The 20,672-nt window shown below is 46.5% G+C and overlaps 1 protein-coding gene across 8 annotated transcripts in view; it reads left to right on the forward strand.

The window, feature by feature from the left end:
• TCF7 (transcription factor 7) overlaps positions 1-20,672 on the forward strand; it is a 270,075-nt gene that overhangs the window by 171,134 nt on the left and 78,269 nt on the right. For all 8 annotated transcript variants that reach the window (XM_078653172.1, XM_078653174.1, XM_078653171.1 and 5 more), the window contains exon 4: positions 1,637-1,769. In XM_078653172.1, coding sequence (XP_078509298.1) covers positions 1,637-1,769 — 133 coding nt within the window. The remainder of the gene's footprint in view (positions 1-1,636; positions 1,770-20,672) is intronic.

Genomic DNA, 20,672 nt, shown 5'->3' on the forward strand with positions numbered 1-20,672 from the left:
TCATTGGCTAGAGAGGTTACAGCTCCTGTTCCTCTCAAGGAAGGACTGTCCGTAAATCAGCCCCCAAAATTGATTTTGTTTTCGCCTTGAGTGATCCAAGCGGTCTCAAGAGAACCCTTGTGTAGGCAAACAGCTGTACATCCGTGCGACATCTGCACCCAGATGGAGTGACGGGCATGCATAAGACTTTTCTTCAATGCACATCAACGAACAGCGCTAAATAAAAAAAAAGTCGCAACATTTCATGGGTTCATATTCAGAACAACCTGTAAAACATTTGGCTTTTAAGGATGCATTTGGAAAATATTGCTGTACACTTCCTGCTGGGGTGTTCAAAGTTACACTGTGCCCAGTACCTAGCTGCAAACACTTTCTTGAGCTTGAACACCCAGTCCGGGGGCAGTTGTCCAACCTGCTGACTCCCCATCACACAACAGGCACTCAAATAACTAGTTCAATCCTCAGCTGCAAGCGCCAGAGCTATCGGACCAGATGAAGTGGGGCTCCCGAAACAGCAAAAATAATTAAATAAATAAACAAACGTGGCAGAGTAAAAGAGAATAATGTCCAGTCTACCCCTTCCCCCTCCGGACCCTGCTCCGCAGTCTACTCCGGCCTCCCATTCAGCACAAGGCCACATCTGCCCCTCTCTTGCCTGGCTCTGCTTCCCACAAACTCAGTAGGCCGCACTGCATCACCAACCTTGCGTAGTTCTCCCCCGGGCGCCAAGCGTGTCCTACCTGGTCAGTGATGCAGAGGATACCAATTTCCTGGGATGAGTCAGCATGAGGTGCGAGGCATGAAGGGCAGCTAGCCTTGGGGAGGGAGGGACACAGGCCAGCTCCGAGGTCCGCAGGAATTGCGGGTGCTATGGGGGGGGGGGGAATGGGTGCGCCCCCAACAGAAGGGGCCTGATGGAGACCGGGAGGGAGTGAGCCAGAGGGAAAACGAAAGCGTGCCATGCGCGCGTTGTGCTAACGCTGCAAGCCCTATGCGGGAACATCTGCTGTCCACGCGTGCACATCCTGATGGAGACAGGGAAAGAGCGAGCAAGAGGGTAACGCTGCAAGCCGTACACGATCACATTTGCTGTCCACGCGTGCACATCTCCTGTCCCCCTTCTGCCGAAAAATCGACGACGATAGATCTGCAATTCGTGCAGCGCTTGCGCTGCGTCACTAGGCGAGACCTAAAAAGGAATCAACCAACTGGAAAAACTGATTTAAATGGCAATATAAAAGCACTTAGTGGCCTTTGGGTGTAGCATTTTTTTAAGCGTTTTCTGAATTGTACACTTTATTATTGTCTTAATACCTAAAAGTTGCACCCCATGCAGCTGCTTTTCCTGTTAGGATCACAAGCTGAATTAGACTGAACAGTGATTCCGATGTGTGTTTGCCATGGGCCCCTGCCGCCGCACGTGTTTGTCGAGCTGAAGGGTTGTGAAGCCCTCGCTCACTGCGGTACAAGGGCGCCCGCTCCACCTGTTCCAGGTGCCCACTTACAGACAACCGCAGCTTAACAATGCACATTAAATGCTGCTTGCTTATAGATTCGCTGCTTGCAGTATTTTTCTATGAAAAACGTGATGAGCGTTGACCGCTAACATCCCCTGCCTTTTCTCTTCTCTTTCTAGTCTAACAAAGTGCCAGTGGTGCAGCCATCGCACGGTGTCCATCCGCTGACCCCACTTATCCCGTACAGCAACGAGCACTTCAGCCACGGCTCCCATTCACCGCACCTGCCAGCAGATGTCAATCAGAAATCAGGTAACCACTCCTCCCAGTGAGAGCAAAGGCTCTACCTGTCTGCGGCCATTTCTTATTTAATATATACATCTGTATACCGTTTTCCAAATAAACAGTTCACCAGCGCTCTCTGATCGGGGACTGACTATTAGCTAATAAACTTGAACATTCCACCATGATTTGTAACTTGATCGTAGCTGAAGGGTTGTTTTCGTGAATCCTTGACAATAAATATAATAGTTCTCAAATGGCCTTAGGGGTTTTGTGTAAAGGACTTGTAGCGTACCATATGTTGAATCGCAATCCAGCGATCAGTGACCGTCCCAACAGATAGCATGGTGTTGCGGCACTCAGTCACTTGATTGGGGGGGTGGGGAAGTATGCAGTCATAAGTAGTGGCACTACTTTAGAGAGCGCCAGAAGACTCGTTTTAGGGATTCTCTGAGCAGACTTGTGCTGCCCACAAAAGGCACATACAATTCCACTGTTGCTTCCTGCGTGGTGATTTGTTATGCTAAAAATGTGGTTAGAAATGGGTACACGCATTGGCAAAGCAAATGGGTCTCACATTTATAATGCAAGTGCTGTTTGTTGGTTTGCAATGTTTGTAAAGTATTAGTTAAAAAGTAAAAGAACAAATATTTCAAACTACTCAAGGAAAAGCAAACACATATCTTATGATAGCTCAAAACTAGATTGAGTTGAGCATTTTCAATCTTTAAAAATGGTGTGGTTTATTTTTCAGATACTTTTCACTCTGGAAACTGTGAACAGAATTAACAAGCATTTGCAATGCAATAGGTCTTGCATTACTGAAAGATTCAGCTATTGGCGCTGCTAAAAAGAATGCAGCCCCAATAGCTCAAACTTTTAGTAATGCGAGACCTATTGTATTGCCTTTGCTTGGTTTTCTATTTTTTTACTTTTGAAGCAATCATGGCACCTGCGCTTTAAAGCTGAAGCACGAGTGCCGCAATTGTAACAAATGAGAAAAGGGGCGCACAGATGCACTTTTTGTCTATTTATTTACTTTAAAAGCAATTGCGGCACCCGTGCTTTAGCTTAGGATGTTTAACCCCTTGCGAGCAGCCGCGATTCTCCGCCTGTGCGGCCGTTTTAATGAGTGGGCGGGTCCATGACGGCCCCCAGCCGTCATCAGCACACGCCCACCGTGATGCATGACGGCTGGGGGCCGTCATCAGCATGGAAGGGGTTAAAGGGCAAATGCGGCCATTGCTACAAAAGTAAATAAATTGAAAAAATGGCAGCAGCATGGTTTTTTTTTTGCTCTTTCTTTACGTTTGTTACAATCGTGACACCAGTCTTTAACTGTAAACATATCAAACTAAAGCGCAGGTGCCGTGATTGCTTCCAAACTAAAGAAATAGGGAAAAAAAGTGTGCAGCCACATTTTTTTTTTTCTGTTTATTTACATTCGGAAGCAATTGCGGCACCCGTGCTTTAGCTTAAAATATTTAAAGCTAAAGCGCAGGTGCCTTGATTGTTACAAAAGTAAAGTAGTGGTAAAAAAAAAAGCGGAACAAAAGGTTTCCGTCAGTCACTTGAGCTCATACCTCCACGGGAGAAAAGCAACATGCGGCCGCCTATGTTGCTGATTTAAAAGGTGTGCCACGCTGCTTAAAATAAGAATAATGAAAAAATACAGGTGCACGACGGCCATTGTTTAAGATTAATGGCATGCGGCACTACTTTAAAAATAGTTTGGCGAGTCACGCACATGAAAAAAGGCCGCGGCCACCATTATTAAAGATAATGGGTCGTGTACAGCATAACCTGGGTTGCAGAAACAGGAGAGTGTACCCTGCTTGCAGCTAGGGTAAAGTCATTGCTAAAATAGTGCTCAGAGGCTGTAATTAAAACACCTAGAGTAACAACACATGTAACAGGGCTGGTCCTCATGGGAAGTTGTAACAAAAAAAGGCTGTACTAAGGTTGGTCTACTAAGCCTATTGACCAATGAAAAGCCACCATTGAGAAAGGACAGTAACAGGAGCCAATTAAAAAGATGGACGGAGAGTGGGCAGAGCTTAATGCCCATATCCTGGACTTTTCCCATTGGGCGCAGGGTCAAGACTGGTTTGCATTTGGCTGGGTCCAAACTGGAATGCATGGTGAGCAAAAAAACTATGGATTTAGGCCCAGATCTCTGTACTGGGGTGAATGTATGACATTGTTCTGTATTCTGTCCATCAATTGTTCTTTTTGCATATCCTGAATACTGCAAGTCTCGAAGAGAAAGCTCAAGTGCTGCCTAGCTGAGACCTAAGCAAAATAAATAATAATAAATAAAGAAGTGTCAGGCCTAAGCAAGTGTTTCCCCTTTATATTCTAATTTACTTTCCACAGTCCTCAGCCATTTGGTCTTCTGTAGGAGCCCAGGGAGCAGATTTATGGGCTTCCCGAAGCAGTGGCATGCTTAGTATACCTTCTGCTTCATACACCAGTTGAGTGATCCCAGTATATGTCCCTTCGCCCAGCACCATAAAACCCTTTGTACCAAAGCTTGTGCTCTCATGTGGAAAGCAGGAGATGAAAAGAAACCCCCCCGCAAAAACATTCTGCACGAGTTCTGCCCCAGTAAAAATATCCCTGTTGCTGTCCTTTTCCAGACCTGCTGAGGTACGTGGGAAGCAACGCAGGATGGGTAGGCATTTAAGTTGGGGAAGCACTACATGAGCTAGAAAACATATGCACTATCATGAAGTGACAATTGAAAAAAAGTAGTTCTTTAAATGTGAGTAATGTAAGGATACAAGTCAACCAATCAACAGGATCGTAAAGATGTTATGCTCTAGGGGAGGGACAAAAAAGAAGGTGGCAAACTATTGAATAAGACTAAATGAGTGACAAACCAGCCTATGGTGAGCAATGAGCAGGCTGTATCCCACGGTAAGTTCTCAATAGGTCTTTCGCAACCAGATAGCTTGCACTGTCTGATATGCACTGCCTAATAATCACCTACTTATGTGCAGTATCCAGCTCTATTAAAGTACCAGTGAGTTCTTCAACACCCATTGTGTGTGATGTTCTAATACTCCATGGTAACTAATACTGCTCCTTAAAGGTAGTGTACCCTGTATAATACCACTTGGATGGGGACACACACGCTTGCTCTTTCTAAGACACTGACGCTCTCATTCTTTGATTCTGAGCAAATGATGTACACCGTATATATATATATATACACACTTGATTTTAGTTTATGAAAATAATTGGGCTCTGTAAAAAAGCTGACAATAGCATGATTTGCATGTTGCCCTCTATTTAACTACCTCCAACCCTGGAATTTGGTGGATTTTGCAAAATGGAACACCAGACTTAGTAAATTAGCTTTTCCAGCTACATGGAAAATGTTTGTGATGAAGGATGTAGGAAAATGATGGGCTGTAAATTTACATCTAGTCGGTAAAATCACTTACTGCAGTAGTTGTGTTTTAGTTTTATATTTAAAATGCTGCTTCACAAAAGATCCGGTTTTATCATTAGTACCACAGCACAGAAAGTTAGTGAAAAGCCACTGCTCCCCTCCAAGCTACTATTTCGACTCTGGGATCCACCCATTCAAGCATTGCAACAGTGGGTTTGTTTCATTGAAATAATGACCCCTAACTTTGGTTATATCACAATCTGTAAACCTTGTCCAGTATATAGTTCACTAGTTCACAGTAAGCCACAGCAGCAAGAGCCTCATTTCCACTTGTAGGAGCTCCTTCTGTCCTTGCCATGTTTGTTAGGTTACTCTTTTGGTTGCACAGGGATTTTAAAAAAGAGCGGCACTGTATTGTAGAAGTGGTCATGAATAGCATTTCACCAAAATGTTGGAGGTATCGGAAATGACATCAAACATCTTTTAACACACCATGACATTGCAGTATTGACCCCTGCACTAAGGTCCCAGTTTACATTTTGACCCCATACCTCTCCTATCCCTCCCAAGACCTGGGTAGCTAAGGTGTACAGGGCCTGCCAAAGATCAAGCCTGTGGTAGCATATGCCACTCCTGTCTAACCCTACCTGACATCCACGTATTAGATCACATTTCATGAAGCGTGTTCAAGTAAATCGACCTTGTCTTTCCCCATGGCTTTTTGAAGTCATACATGTGAGGCAAGCTGCTTTTTCTCCTCACTGTTGCTGTCTTTTCCACAGAAGGCTCATTTAGGGGACTCTTATCCCATTCCCGTACAAATGTGATCAGCAGGTAGAAAAACTATGCTTCTCTTGGTAAAGGGCAGCACAAGGCATCTACTGCTACTGGATTTAAACTTCTGTTCAATCAGAAGAAATCTGTGCTATAGTTAGCTCCTGTTGGAGGTACAGATGTTATCCAGTATTAGGGGTGTCTTTCATAGATTCACATGCCTGAATCATTCCCCGTCGTCGAGACGGGAGCCTCCGGTATATAACAAAGTAATGTCCTATAGACATACATAAAGAAAAATAGGCCTAAGGGCCTCACCTTAGTAGCCTATCCTTGTCCTTATGCAAAAAGGACCAAACTCTTAGAGCCAGCCAATCAGCTATCACCTCCTTCTAGAACCTTCCCTGCTGGAGCCTCAGTCTCTCAGATTTTCTACCGCACGTTGTGCTAGGGAGTCTCCAACCTGAGCTCTCCTCAGGATCTCTTCTAAACCTACTTTATTCACTTGGAAACAGGATTACTTTCTCAAATTCTCCAACAGGGATATATAAGACTCTTCAATTGCAGTAAGTGCTGTCTTTCCTTGCCATTTTAAGGAATGTCTGGATCCCAGAAGAAAGCCCTTTTCAGGGCCTGCTCTTCATGTGGGAAGAAAAGGCTCCATGTGGAGGACAAGCACGACCTGTGCCTATACTGCCTTTACCCAGACCACGTCCCTAAGGATTGTAAGATCTGTCGCTCTTTCCCTAATAAGACCTTGAGGGATAGAGAGGGCCGACTTCTCATTTGGCTGGACAGGCTCAAACAGAGGGATAATGTGGAGTCCTCAGAGGGCAGCTTCTCCATGACTTCGGACGTCTCCCTCAAGAGGCCAAGGGGGGACCCCCCTGGCCCCTCAGACACTCCTCCTATGAAGATGCATAAGAAATCTTCAGAGGCCAAATCTACAACCTCCTCAGTGTCTGACATAGGCTCTCACGCCTTTAAGAAGCCTGCGCACTCATCCACCAAGCCTACGCCATCTTCCACGCAAAAGAAGGCTGTGACGCCACTCGCCGTCTCCACGACGACGGTGTCGACGACGGCGTCGTCAGTCCTCGCATCGACGACGACCACTCCATCATCATCGTCGGCAAGTAGGCCCATCACATCTGTCATACTGCTGAAATCGTCGTCGTCTAAAACACCATCGTCAACGAAATCGGGGCCGTCGACGACGACCCCGTCGACGAAGAGCTCATCGACGTCAAAATCGGGGCCGTCGACGACGACCCCGTCGACGAGGAACCCATCGTCGACGACGACCCCGTTGACGAGGAACCCATCGACGACCACGACCCCGTTGACGAGGAACCCATCGACGACCAAGCCAGGGACGTCGACGACGAGAAGCCCGCCGTCGACGGAAGGCGCGTCACCGAGACCGTCGACGACTAAGACGTCGACGAGGAATGAATCGTCGACGAGAAATGAATCGTCGACGAGTGCATCGTCGACGAGGACGTCGTCGACTACCGCGTTGTCGACGAAAACATCGACGACAAAAATCTCGTCGCTTGAACCCCCGTCGACGGAGAACATGCCGTCGACGACGAAACCGTCGACGGAAGGGTCGTCTACGACCAGGGACAACGCGGACCCGTGGAAGAAGTCCAAGCTAGTGGAACCGTCGTCATGGACGCAGCCTCCGCCGACACCACCGCGCAAAGTGCCAAAGAAGCTGATCACGCCCGAAACGACCTCCCCGAGCAAAGTGCAGAGCCACTTACCTTCTGATTTTCTCCAGAGTGAAGACTCGGAAGAGGAAACAACAACTCAAGCTATGTCCATCTCTGACCTCCACGTGAAATGCCAAAGCACTGATGAGGAACAGGAGGAATTTACCTACCAGGAACACTCTTTCCGAGGGCAGGTACGGACGGAAGTGACCCCTATGGTGTGCCTTCCGGTGTCCATCGTGGATGACCTTAAACATCTCATCCGAGACTACAAGCAGCGTTTCCCGGAGGCACGGGATGCTGAGAATAGGGGCCCAACGCCGGCGACATCTGCTCCACCGGCAGCCCCACAACAGACGCGACCACGTCCGCAGGCCTCCCATGAGGCAGTCTCACCTCAAGTAGTGGAATTCTCGGAGGAGGAAGCGGAGGAAATGGAAGAAGGCGAAGTCCCTGAGGGTCGCACGGATCAGGACGACGACAACGATGAGTATGTCGCGCCCTCCCCAGCTTCACCCCAACCACGCCAATCGGATTCTCCGCCAGTGGACATTGGCGGGTTCCATAAGTTAATGGAGCGGGCAGTGAAGCGTTTCCACATGGAAATGGAAACAACGGAAACAGAATGTTTCTTATATGATTTTAAAGAACAAACAAAAAAGATCACTAAATCAATTCCGATTATTGAATTTCTCTGGGACCAGGGAAAGAAACTGAAGGCCACGCCGGCGTCCATACCTGCGGTTATCCCACGTCTGGACAAGAAATACAAAGCTCCCTCCAAGGCGGCTGTTTGTTTCAATGGGCACCCAAAACCTGATTCAGTGGTGACCCAGGCAGCTCAGAAGAATTCCCGCAACCCTTCCTCTCCCTTGTCAGCACCACCGGACAAAGAGGGAAGAAAGTTGGATACCATTGGGAAACGGTTCACCACTACGTCAGCCATGACTATCAAAGTCGCCAACTCTATTGCCCTGTTAGGACGCTATAATCGCCAACTGTGGGAGGACATGGTACCTTATTTGGCGGAGCTACCAGATACGATGCAGGAAGAGGTCAAGGCACTGCTCTCGGAAGGTCAAGCCTCGGCAGCGGAAATCATAGATTGTGCCATAGATGGAGCCATGACTGGCTTTCGCCAATTAGCTGGAGCAGCAGTCCTGCGGCGCCAGGGCTGGCTTAAGGCTACCTCATTTAGGCAAGAAGTTCAAACAAAGGTGCTAGACATGCCCTTCGACGGCCAACATCTTTTCGGAGCCACAATTGATGAAGCGCTCCAGAACATTAAAAAAGACACCGATACGGCTAGAGCACTGGGTACGCTGCAGGCTAGGAACCAGTCCTTTCGGGGCAACAGGTCCAGGGGTCAGCCCTCATACAGGGGGTCCTTCCAAAATAGATCCTCCTATTCATACCAGAATAAGTCGCAGTATCCACAGAAGCAACAGCAGAACCGCCAAACTTCCTATGGACGATCGAACTTCCGAGGAAAGAACCAGAGGAGGGGCACTGGCGGCCGCCAGTGACCGATTTCTCCGGCCAGTCCAGCAACAATATCCCTCATTCAAAATTGGAGGAAAGTTGACCCATTTCCTACAGAATTGGCATCTCATAACCACAGATCGGTGGGTCCTACAATTGATAAGATTCGGCCATTCCCTGGAATTCATCACCATCCCACCTCCAACACCGCCACGCAAACTGCCACACAAACATCTACGGCCGTTGCTCCTGGAAATATCCGCGATGTTGAAGAAGGGAGCGATCGAGCTGGTCCCACCATCTCAAAGAGGACAGGGATTCTATTCCCGCTTCTTTCTCATTCGCAAGAAGGGGAAAAAGTGGAGGCCCATATTGGATCTCAGAGCCCTCAACTCTTTCCTAAAGAGTCAGTCGTTCAGGATGGTGACGCTCCAAGAAATTCTAGGCATTCTAGAAAGCGGAGATTTCATGACTTCCCTAGATCTCCAGGATGCCTACTACCACATCCCGATCCTCAAAGGGCACAGAAAATTCCTAAGGTTCGAGGTGGCAGGACGCCACTACCAATTCAAAGTACTGCCGTTCGGCCTCAAATCCGCCCCGCGGATTTTCACAAAGTGCCTTTCTCCTGTGGCAGCCTTCCTGCGTCAAATGGGTCACCAGGTCTTCCCTTACCTCGACGACTGGCTGGTGAAAGCCCCCTCAGCAACAGGCGCGACCTCATCCTCCAACGCCTGCACCAATCTCTTTCTGCACTTAGGATTAACTCTCAATCTCGAGAAATCCTGCATGACCCCGACCAGCCGCATCTCCTTCCTGGGGGCAACCTTGGACACGGAATGCGTGAAAGCATTTCCTTCAAAGGAACGGAAACACAAGATCGTATCTCTGGCCACGGCTGTGGCTTCGAGAAAGACCATGAGAGTTCGAACTTTCAAATCACTACTGGGCATGATGTCGTCCTGTATCCTCCTCATCCCGCACTGCCGCCTCAGGATGCGTCCATTGCAAGAAGCTCTCGCATACCAATGGACTCAAAGTACTGGCTCGTTCGACGACACAGTGAGAATAACACCACAGATGTCCAAAACTCTGCGATGGTGGATGAATCACAGAAATCTGTCGACAGGCCTACCCTTCCTCCTTCCAGCAGCACCTTTGGTAATCACCACGGATGCCTCCCTGGAGGGTTGGGGAGCGGTCCTACAGGACCTACAAGTCAGCGGCAAATGGACGGACCAGGAGAAGACATTCCACATAAACCTTCTCGAACTGCGAGCGGTCTTCCTGGCACTGAAGGCCTTTTTACCACGTATCCAGAACTCCCAGGTGCTCGTCAGGACGGACAACACCACGACGATGCACTACCTGAACAAGCAGGGAGGGACGCGTTCGCTCACTCTCTCACGCGAATCGCAAGAAATCTGGAACTGGCTAGTGCTTCAAGGGATCACGCTCAAAGCGGAATATGTCCCTGGCAAGGACAATACCATCGCGGACGCACTCAGCAGACGGATGTCTCTCACTCACGAATGGGAGCTCGACCAAGGTACACTAGATCAGGTATTCTCAGAATGGGAAATCCCAAGGATCGACCTCTTTGCCACCAGGGAGAACGCCAAATGCCCAAACTACGCAAGTTGGCGTCCCCAACAAGGGTCTCTCGGAAATGCCCTTTCCATCAGTTGGTTTGGCGTCTTTGAGTACGCTTTTTCCCCCTTCCCGATGATTCCCAGGGTCCTCAGGAAGATGAAGGCAGAGCCTTGTACCCTGATCCTAATTGCCCCGTTCTGGCCGAGGCAGCATTGGTTCTCGGACCTTCATCGCCTCTCCATCAGGGCTCCGATTCGTCTGCAACAGCACCCGAACCTGCTGACTATGTCCAACGGACAGATCCAACACCCGAACCTACCATCGCTCAGATTATCAGCCTGGCTCCTGAGCACAGAGAATTCTGTCATCTAGACATCCCACAGAAATGCAGGGAGGTCCTAGCGAAAGCGCGAGCGGACAGTACCAACAGATCGTACTCCCTCAAGTGGAAGCGGTTTTGCTTATGGTGCGTGGAACAAGATCTGTCACCTCTCCATATTACCCCTGTGCAGATATTGCCATACCTTCTACACTTGGCGGAGTCAGGACTGGCGCATGCATCTATAAAGGTTCACTTGGCTGCAATTTCACGCTACACTAAATCCTCGAAGGCCCCTTCGCTTTGGTCCAGCAGGCTTATTAAACAGTTCCTCAAAGGCTTGTATAGGTCGTACCCAAGGCCTAGAAGGATTCCACCTACATGGCATCTAAACTTGGTACTCACCCAGCTTATGAGCCATCCTTTTGAGCCCATTCACCGAGCACCCATCAAGTACATCTCATGGAAGGTAGCTCTTCTGCTCGCTCTAACATCGGCCAGGAGAGTCAGCGAGTTACAAGCTCTATCCATTCAGGAACCGTTTATGCAATTTAAACAAGACAGAGTGGTGCTGAGGATGAATCCCAAATTCATGCCAAAAGTGCCTTCAGACTTTCACCTTAATGAACCGGTGGTTCTACGTTCCTTCTTTGCAAACCCTACCACTGCAGCAGAGAGGACGTTACACTCCTTAGACCTCAAAAGGTGTATAAGATTTTACTTGGACAAGACAAAAGACTTCAGAAAGTCGTCGCAACTTTTTGTGGCCTACAGTAGACGAAGACTTGGTCTCCCACTCACAAAACAGAGTATCTCAAGATGGATCTCTTCGGCGATAGCATTCTGCCATGAAAAGGCCGGCCGGCCGTTGAATGTCACGGTGCACGCACACTCCACAAGAGCAATGTCCACATCAGCAGCGCTGTTCGCTGGAGTGCCGATTCTGGACATATGCAGAGCAGCGACGTGGAAGTCGCCGCATACGTTCGCCAGACACTATTGCCTGGATGTTGAACTTCTGCAGGACGCAGCTGTGGGCCAGGCGGTGCTTCGACATCTATTCCAGTGAGGTGAGCCTTCCTACATCCCGCCATCCTGGTATGCACATCTCTTCTATTTGGTTATGTTGATGTATCCTAATACTTACAGTCGCATGATACTTAGTGTATTATCTAACTGATTATGTGGCATCATTGCATCAGACATGTGCATAATATGTATTGCTAACTATTCTGATTCAGGCATGTGAATCTATGAAAGACACCCCTAATACTGGATAAGAAATGCGTTACTTACCTGTAACAGCAGTTATCCAGTATTGGTGTCTTTCATAGATTCACATGCAACCCTCCCGCCTACCCTGGAAGGACTCACGTTCTCTCTCTACCTGCCTTACGCCTACCTAGCTTGGTGCGTACGAACATCTGAGAGACTGAGGCTCCAGCAGGGAAGGTTCTAGAAGGAGGTGATAGCTGATTGGCTGGCTCTAAGAGTTTGGTCCTTTTTGCATAAGGACAAGGATAGGCTACTAAGGTGAGGCCCTTAGGCCTATTTTTCTTTATGTATGTCTATAGGACATTACTTTGTTATATACCGGAGGCTCCCGTCTCGACGACGGGGAATGATTCAGGCATGTGAATCTATGAAAGACACCAATACTGGATAACTGCTGTTACAGGTAAGTAATGCATTTCTTACTGTGTGCACTGGGCGCACATATCCTCTCACACAGGAGTTGGTGGTGGGGTGGGGAAGGTTGCCTCCAAGGGTTTAATCGCCAAGGGCGATTCATTCAGGTGGTTAGCAGCCTGCTTAGTTTGACCAGGTGAGATAGGGAAAGAAAGTGTTGGAGTGAGACAAAAAGTGGGGTAAGGAACATAAATGAGTATCGTGTGAAATCAGACTACGGGCCTGATTTAGATATCGGCGGGTGGGTTAATCCCTCACAACGGGATCAAATATCCCATCCGCTGTAATCTAAATCCCATAGGATATAATGGGATTTAGATTTCGACAGACGGGATATCTGTCACCGTTGTGATGGAGTAACCCGTCCGCCGATATCTAAATCAGGGGGCCTTAGTCTTTTATGTTGTCATTTCAGGGGGGAAGGTGGAGGTCCATACCTTCAAAATATATCGCTGGACACTGGCCTGGTGCAAGGCAGGTTAGAAAATTAGATGTGCAAATGTAGGTGTGCCCTCTAAAAATGGAAAGTTTTCTTGTGTGCAGACACTAATAACAAAACTGGAAGTATGAGTCCGTTTTTTAAAATGAGAATCTAAAGTAGACGTTGGCACAGCTTACCTAGATGTGTATCTACCAAACCACTCCAAGCTGGGATCTAAAAAAAGACAAGTAAAGGTATTTGGTTTTACATGGTTGCAAGCAGTTTGGTATTCGAAGCCGGTGTTAATTGTAATCCCTCTGTCATAATACATTGCAATTACAAAACATATATCAGTGAAAGTAACGCATCTGCCATTTTACCTCTCTAAATGAACTCATTTGTGTTTACCTGCATTTTTTACCAGCATGAGGGCACCACATGCTTTGGTGCAAAGTGCAGTTAACTTAGACTTTATATACTGCAGTGGTACTTTCCTGCCTGCTAGCTATGGCCTTTGTACCATTTTTAATTGTATTATTTGGTAATTGTATCTTTTGTTAATTTTCCTAATAGTGACCTTGGCTTTATAACCTCAGCAGACGCTTTGTCCTCTTTCTATTTTCTAGTTAAAGTTCGAGAGGGAGCTTCTCTCACACACCCCCCCTCCGATAGTACAACTTCTGCGTCGTAGGTTGGGGGAGAATTATTTTACGCAGGAGAAATAAAATGCCTCTCCTTCCGTAGATGTTTCCCTATATTCTTCAACCCCTGACCCAAAAGGAAAAGTGAGAACTAGACTGGTACCTTTAGAGACTAACGAACTGCCCCAAGCTTTGAACTAGACTCCATTAGAAAGGTGATGGGCTATTGTGTGTTATTACTACGAATAAAGCTTTGTATAGCAATTAAATGCCTCCTGGTTAGTATGCATTGTAGTTAAGGGACTATAAACCACTAATTTAGTGGAAGGGGAAAAATTGAGACAAAGACAGAGATTGGTGGCTCTCACCTTTGTATTATAGCAGAACAGTCCTGTTAATGGTAAGAAAATGACTGCCACAGTGTACTGCCCTAGTTTTACAGTGTAATGCTTAATATGTTTGTACTTGCGCCTACCTTGAGCATTTCTTCTTTCTAAATTCCGCTGTGCCGGACATACTTCTATATTAAACCTACCCCTACCGAGTTAGACCCGAGGGCGGGTGCTCCGTTGCATGGAGACATCCTGTTTGGAGTGCCATTTTTCCTTCGCTCCATCAGGACTGTCTCTGATGCCATTTTGGGAGGCGTTAGCAGACAAGTCTCTCTCCTGGCTGCTATAATTTGATAAGGCGACGAGGATGTTTGCCGCGGGCACTCTGCTAACGCACTGAAGGCGTGCCAAAGGCAAGCTCGTCTGCACCCGGATCGCAGCCAGCACCAGCCATGCTGCCCAAACACATAGCAGCAGAGTGTTGAGATGGGAACGCAGTGAGCTGATGACTCTAAGACGGGGGAAAATGCACTGGTATGCCCCTCGCCGATGTTGGGGGAGGGGTCGGGGTGTACTGCTGCCTGGCCTGTGATTTCACTCTTAACCCTAAGCTTGCTCCTCAGACCACTGAGGCTGCTTATGGCACAGCCCAGACCTCCATACTTAGTGAAATAAAAGCTTGCCTTATCAACTGCAGATCCCTATCCAAGCATGCACTGATGTTTATCAATCTCTATGGGATAAGAAATGGGATATCATGTTACTCACGGAGACTTGGCTAAGGGAGGACACAAGCCCAGCTGTGACTTTGGCGATACCCTCTGACGTTCGCATAGAGTTCAACAGGGGTGGCAACAGGTATAGCGGTGGGGTGGCCATTGTTTATAAGGACTCTTGGAAGATTGCCACCTCCAACCTGGACCAAATTGGCAACAATGAAGGACTTCTCTTTTGTCTTAAAATACTCCCCTCCTTCTCCCTTACGGGGCTGCTCTCTACAGGCCACCAGACTGCTCCCATAGTTTCACTCCGAAATTGACAGACTCCATCGCTCAGATATCCACACACTATGCCAATTTTACTGTATTGGTGAATCTCAACATTCACATCAACGACCCCTCATGCCCCTACAGTGCGAAGTTTATAAACGCACTTGCGGGCTTCAACCTATTCAATCAGGCTAAATCCTCTACGCATAAGGCTGGCCACATACTCTACCTCATCTGCACGAATATGCAGGAATTGAAGGTCGATAAGCCGCTGCATATGACCTGAACGGACCACTTTCTGGTCCCTTGCCGGTTTTGTCTCAAGAACACGCCGATGGCCACTATAAGATCAAGTGAAGTCAAAAGAACTGGAGCAAAGTCACCACTGAGACCCTGGGAAAAGTGCTATACAGCTCAAGGCAGCTTAACTGACAATCCAGACCACAACACCGCATGTTTTAATACGTGGCTGGTGGCAGCGCTTGACAAAACTGCCCCCCTAAGATCTGTTACCTTATCTAGATCTGCCCCATGGTTTTCAGAGGAAGTTAAACGGGAAAAAAGCAAGTGTAACAGACTGGAAAGTGAGTGGAGAAAGTCCTACTCGCCAGACGCTAAAAACATTAACAAAACCGCCTTGAAAGAATATCATAAATTACTATACTCTTAGAGGAGGGAATCCCTGCTGACCTTATTGCCAGTGCTAAAAACTCCTCAAGGGAAGTTTTTAGGGTAGTGACACCCTTCACAAAACCCACAGCGTTAGAACGCGGTTTCCAATCTTCGCAGGATCTATGCGCCAGTCTTTCGGGTTTTTTCAAAGAGAAGATAATGCAGCTCTACTCCTCTTTTTCCCGTTACAGAGCCCAGAGTAATGGGAGACGCACATGGCCTATCCCTCCCCCCCCCCCAATAACTTGCATGTTTTCCAATCTCTGGAGAGGTGTCTCTGGCTGTACTTTGAAAATGCAAATCGGGTTCGCCAGGGGGCACCCTGCCCTGCTCAGTAGTTCAGGCTGTTGCCAGAGTGGCTTAAGCCAGTCCCTAATCACATTTGGAATGCTTCACTTGGGACTGGAATCTTCTCAGCCTCATGGAAACATGTTTATTTATGACCTCTTCTGAAGAAATCAAACGACGACCCGGAAGTACTTAGCAACTTCAGGCCTATCTCCCTATCTTGGCTACTGTGCTAAAGAAGACGGCTCACCAACCATTAGCCAACATTGTGCAAGCCAATGATCTTATACATGACTCCGAATCTTGCTTCCAGGAAGGGTACAGCACAGAAACTGTTTTGCTCGAAGTTGCAGACTCAGTTAGATTGTCAGTGGATGGCGGCTCTTCAGCCATGCTTGTGTTATTAGACCGTTCGGCGGCATTCAATACTATGTCCCATGCAATCTTGCTGAAAAGACTTAAACAGATAGGAGTACAGGGGACTGCACTTGAGTGGATTTCCTCATCTTAAAGGACGTGGCTAGAAAATCTTTCTCTGCCCTTCCATCCCCTCAGCTAAACCACTCAGATGTGGAGTGCCCCAGGGCGCTGCCTTAAGCTAGCTGCTTTTTAATATCTACCTGGTGCCGCTGGCAGCCCTCATTTCTAGGAGAGGGGTCAAAGTGGTCTCTTACACGGTGATACCCTGCTGGTGGTCCCCTTCAAAGATCACTCTGCTGCAGATTTTGAATTTTTTAAAGACTGCCTGAAAGACATTGCAGAATGGACAAATGAAAACTGCTTGAAACTGAATGCCGATAAGACGGAGGTCTTATTCTTTAATCAAGCATCAACCCTTGCTCGGTGTAGAATGTGGCGGCTTATCCGCGAGGTCCCGCTGCGCCAGCACATTTCCTCTCACCTTAAACAACTTGATTGGCTCCCGGTAGCCAGGAGGATCTAATTCAAGGCCCTCCCCTTTGTCTTCCGTGCCTCTCAGGGTAATGTCCCTGGTTACCTCAGGAAGCGGCTTAGTCTGTACCGCCAGGAGCAGACATTAAGATCTAACCATCGGCTTTACCTTGCTGTCCCCGGTTTCTCAAAAGCAAGGCAAGGGGGGGGTAGGTCTTTCTCGGTTAGGACTGCTAAACTTTGGAATGCCCTCCCTCACCACTTGCGTAGGCTGAACTCAGAGCACGATTTCAGAAAGGCGCTGAAAACCTGGCTCTTTAAGCAAGGGGAAATAGTGGCTCTAGCCTCAAACTCTGTAGTCTGCTGCACTAGCGCCTGGACACCTCGCCCGAGGTACACGTGCGCTTTATAAATGTTTTTTGATTGATTGTCACCTGCGTGCCCGAGTGTGTCCTGCCTACCTCTCCTAGAGAAGATATTGGCATCAGACAGTTCTGGTAGGTAGTGCTTGCAAACTCCATCTCATGTTAAATAAAATAGCCTATCTTTTAAGCTCTAGCACTTATAGCGATAACTTTAGGTTGCACTTTTTATGCATGGGACTTTTGGGGGGTGGTAAAGCTTGGTTTCTCAGTGTCATTAACTGCTTCTTGGCTGCAAATAATTTTCCCTTTATATCTCTCCGCTAGTCAATAAGATGGTTGCATTTTACAACTGCTTTATGGAAAGTCGACAGAAGTGACCTAATTGGTCATAAACCTTGCAAGTAAAATATTTTTTTGTATACATAATATGTATGTTCCTTGGACAAACAAAATAAATATTGTTTTCGTTGGTATGTTTTGGATTCTATATTAAGGACTTCTTCAGCATTTGTTTTGGAACTTTCATCTTGATTTTGAAAGATTAGTTAAGATCGAGTGAGGGGCCCCTTAAGATCAGGAAATAAAAATAAGAGAAACTTCTGGAGGCTACTAAATTGGTGATATATTTTGGATTGATCTTGGGGTTGTTTTTTTTCTTGTTTTTTTTTCTCCCCAGGGTCCAATGATTACGCTGCTTGGTATCATACCCTCTATTTTGACTATACCCTACAAAGTTGGAATCAGTGTAAGATTGGGTATATGAACGCAGTATGTGTCCCACACGGTTGTTCTAAAGTGGCTTAAGTGGACTATGACATTATTACTGTGGGGCAATCAGGGTGATCTCTCTCGTGCTCCTTCCAGATTATCTGAGACAGTAAGGTTATTTTCCACACGCTACTAGTTGATCACCAAGGGCGAAAGATGAGGACAAAAAAAAAAAAATCGAGTGAGGGTGTGAACATATATAGGCAGTCCTCATAATGTTTTCCCATGTAATCTCTATGGAGTGGTTTTAAGGAGCAGGAAACTAAAATTGGAAAGGATCTCGTAATTTAGCATTCAGGGAAATCAGTTTTCTGCAATTTTTATGAAATAATCCGATACTATTTAACAACATTTTCCAAAGATGAACTCTGTTAAGCAATTGTGCAAAAAAAATTGTTGATCGTCTGTTCATGTAAAAATGATGTCTGCTCAACAGCATTTCTGGAAGTAAATTCTAATCGCAAACGGAGGTTCAGATTATTTAGAAGTTCCTGAAAGTGTTTTAAAATGTCACCAGGGTTAATGCCGTTTTTTCCTGTTTTGAATCCGCACCCAGGTGAGATTTCCCTCAGTTGAATTATGCTGTGTCTAATCTGAACGTCTGCTATTCAGATAATAAAAGGGCTGGGGGGGGGGGCTCTGTAATTGGCCACAATCCTGTGTACAAGGGACTTTTTGCCTGGTCTGTAACCGTTTCTTTTATGTAACCCACGTCAATCTCATCTCAAAATGTGTTTATCTCACTGAGTTTTTTGCCAAATTGTAAGTGTGTTGGGAGGTTGTCAGGGAGAGCAATTCTGATTAAGGTCATAAACCTATTGTTACAAAAACATTGTTATTGCCTGAAAGTTATCACATAGTGGAGGTTAAGTATGAATGGCGTCAAATGTCCCAAGCTTACACGGGTAAAGTACCAAATCAGACAGGGTCCAAAATGCCCATCAACTGCAAGAGGCCACCACTGCCCATTTCTAGCTTGTTGCTTAGCTGTCACATCTTTCCTATGATGTAACATGCATTAAGACTAGGTTTAATGTTGCGCCATATAAATGCAATAAATAAATAATGTGTCGTAAGCACACTAAAGCCAGACAGGAAATGAAGGGTGGGCTGTTTTGAATTGCATTAATTTTTAGGTTTCGTTTCTATCTATATAAAAACTAATGTATGTCTGTCTGTCTGTCCTTTATGCAATACTTCACCATTCATCCGATTGCCATGAAACTTTGGGAAGTTGTAGAGTACACTCCCGCGAAGGTTTCTGGCATAAACTTTTTTATATATCGGCCCCCCAGGGCCCTCATAATCTTTAGAATACTGATGTACGCACCAGACGGAAAAACAACAAATCGTGTATCCACAAGCACTCGAATAAATAAATAGATTTAAAACAGCATTCATCCGATCGCCAGGAAACGTTGGGAAGTTGTTGAGTACACTCCCGCGAAGGTTTGTGGCATAAATTGTTTTTAAATATTGGACCCCCAGGGCCCTCATAATCTTTCGAATACTGATGTACGCACAAGACGGAAAAACAAAAAATCGTGTATCCACAAGCACTCGAATAAATAAATAGAATTAAAACGACACTTTGAAATGTTTTCCATATTAAAATGAATAAGTTTCAATAAAAATGACACAATGTAAATTGAATGTTATCATAACGAGTTTCCTTCAATTTCTTTTCTTCGGAGATCGCAGCAATGCGCGACGGATAAGCTACTTTTAAATAAATGTTGGGTGACAAAATAACCCTTCTTCTAGTCTGTGCATTTTCTCTGGTGTGTAAAGTGGGGAATGTAATAGCTGCTCCAATGCCACCAGAGTTTCTTTTTGCGTGGAGAAAAAAAGGCGCAATTGAAGCCAAGGGGATCTTCAGTGCGGCCTCCTTTATTTCTGTGAAACAAAGAAAACAACACTGAGCGGCATTTAAGAGAAGCCACTGGGAGGAAGGGCAGGCTGATGGAAGGAGTGCACAATGGAGGCAGCTGGAGATGGGAGCAAGAGAGGAGAGGATGGATGGTGGGGGGAGCTAGAGACAGTGTGCAGAAGAGCAGAGTGAGAGGCACACCAGGAAGGCAGCAAGAGTGGACAGAATGGGCTATGCTTGTAAAGTAGTCCTTAAAGCATTTGATGCAAGCACTTGAGTGAAGGCGGAAGGATACATCCTAAAAGCTAATAGCCTTACAGAGAGATGAAAACGCCCCTGGGCTGAGCCAAGACATAATTGACAGTCTCACACCAGTGGCTGAAAGGGGCTGGTCAGACAAAACCACTGGGTAAATGGTCCGACGTACAGTCCACTGTTTGTATATTTTACATAACAAGTCTGTTTGACCGCTGCACTGACAAAACCCAAACCTAAAAGGGAAAATTTAAAAACCTGCCAGGAAATGAGTGAAGCCTAATGGCTTTGGTTAATTCAATGAAAGAAGCAGCTTATGTCAGTATTTCAATAGCTTTTGATTCCCTCTTCTTCTCCACAGAACTTGATCATTGAGGAGACGTCTTATGCAAGATACATGCATCTGCCAAAATGTAGCAAACTTAGGAAATGTAAATTGACAATTTGTGCAACACTCCTATGTTAAACT

The sequence above is a fragment of the Lissotriton helveticus genome, chromosome 7, assembly GCF_964261635.1.
Source record: "Lissotriton helveticus chromosome 7, aLisHel1.1, whole genome shotgun sequence".
Lineage (NCBI taxonomy): Eukaryota > Metazoa > Chordata > Amphibia > Caudata > Salamandridae > Lissotriton > Lissotriton helveticus.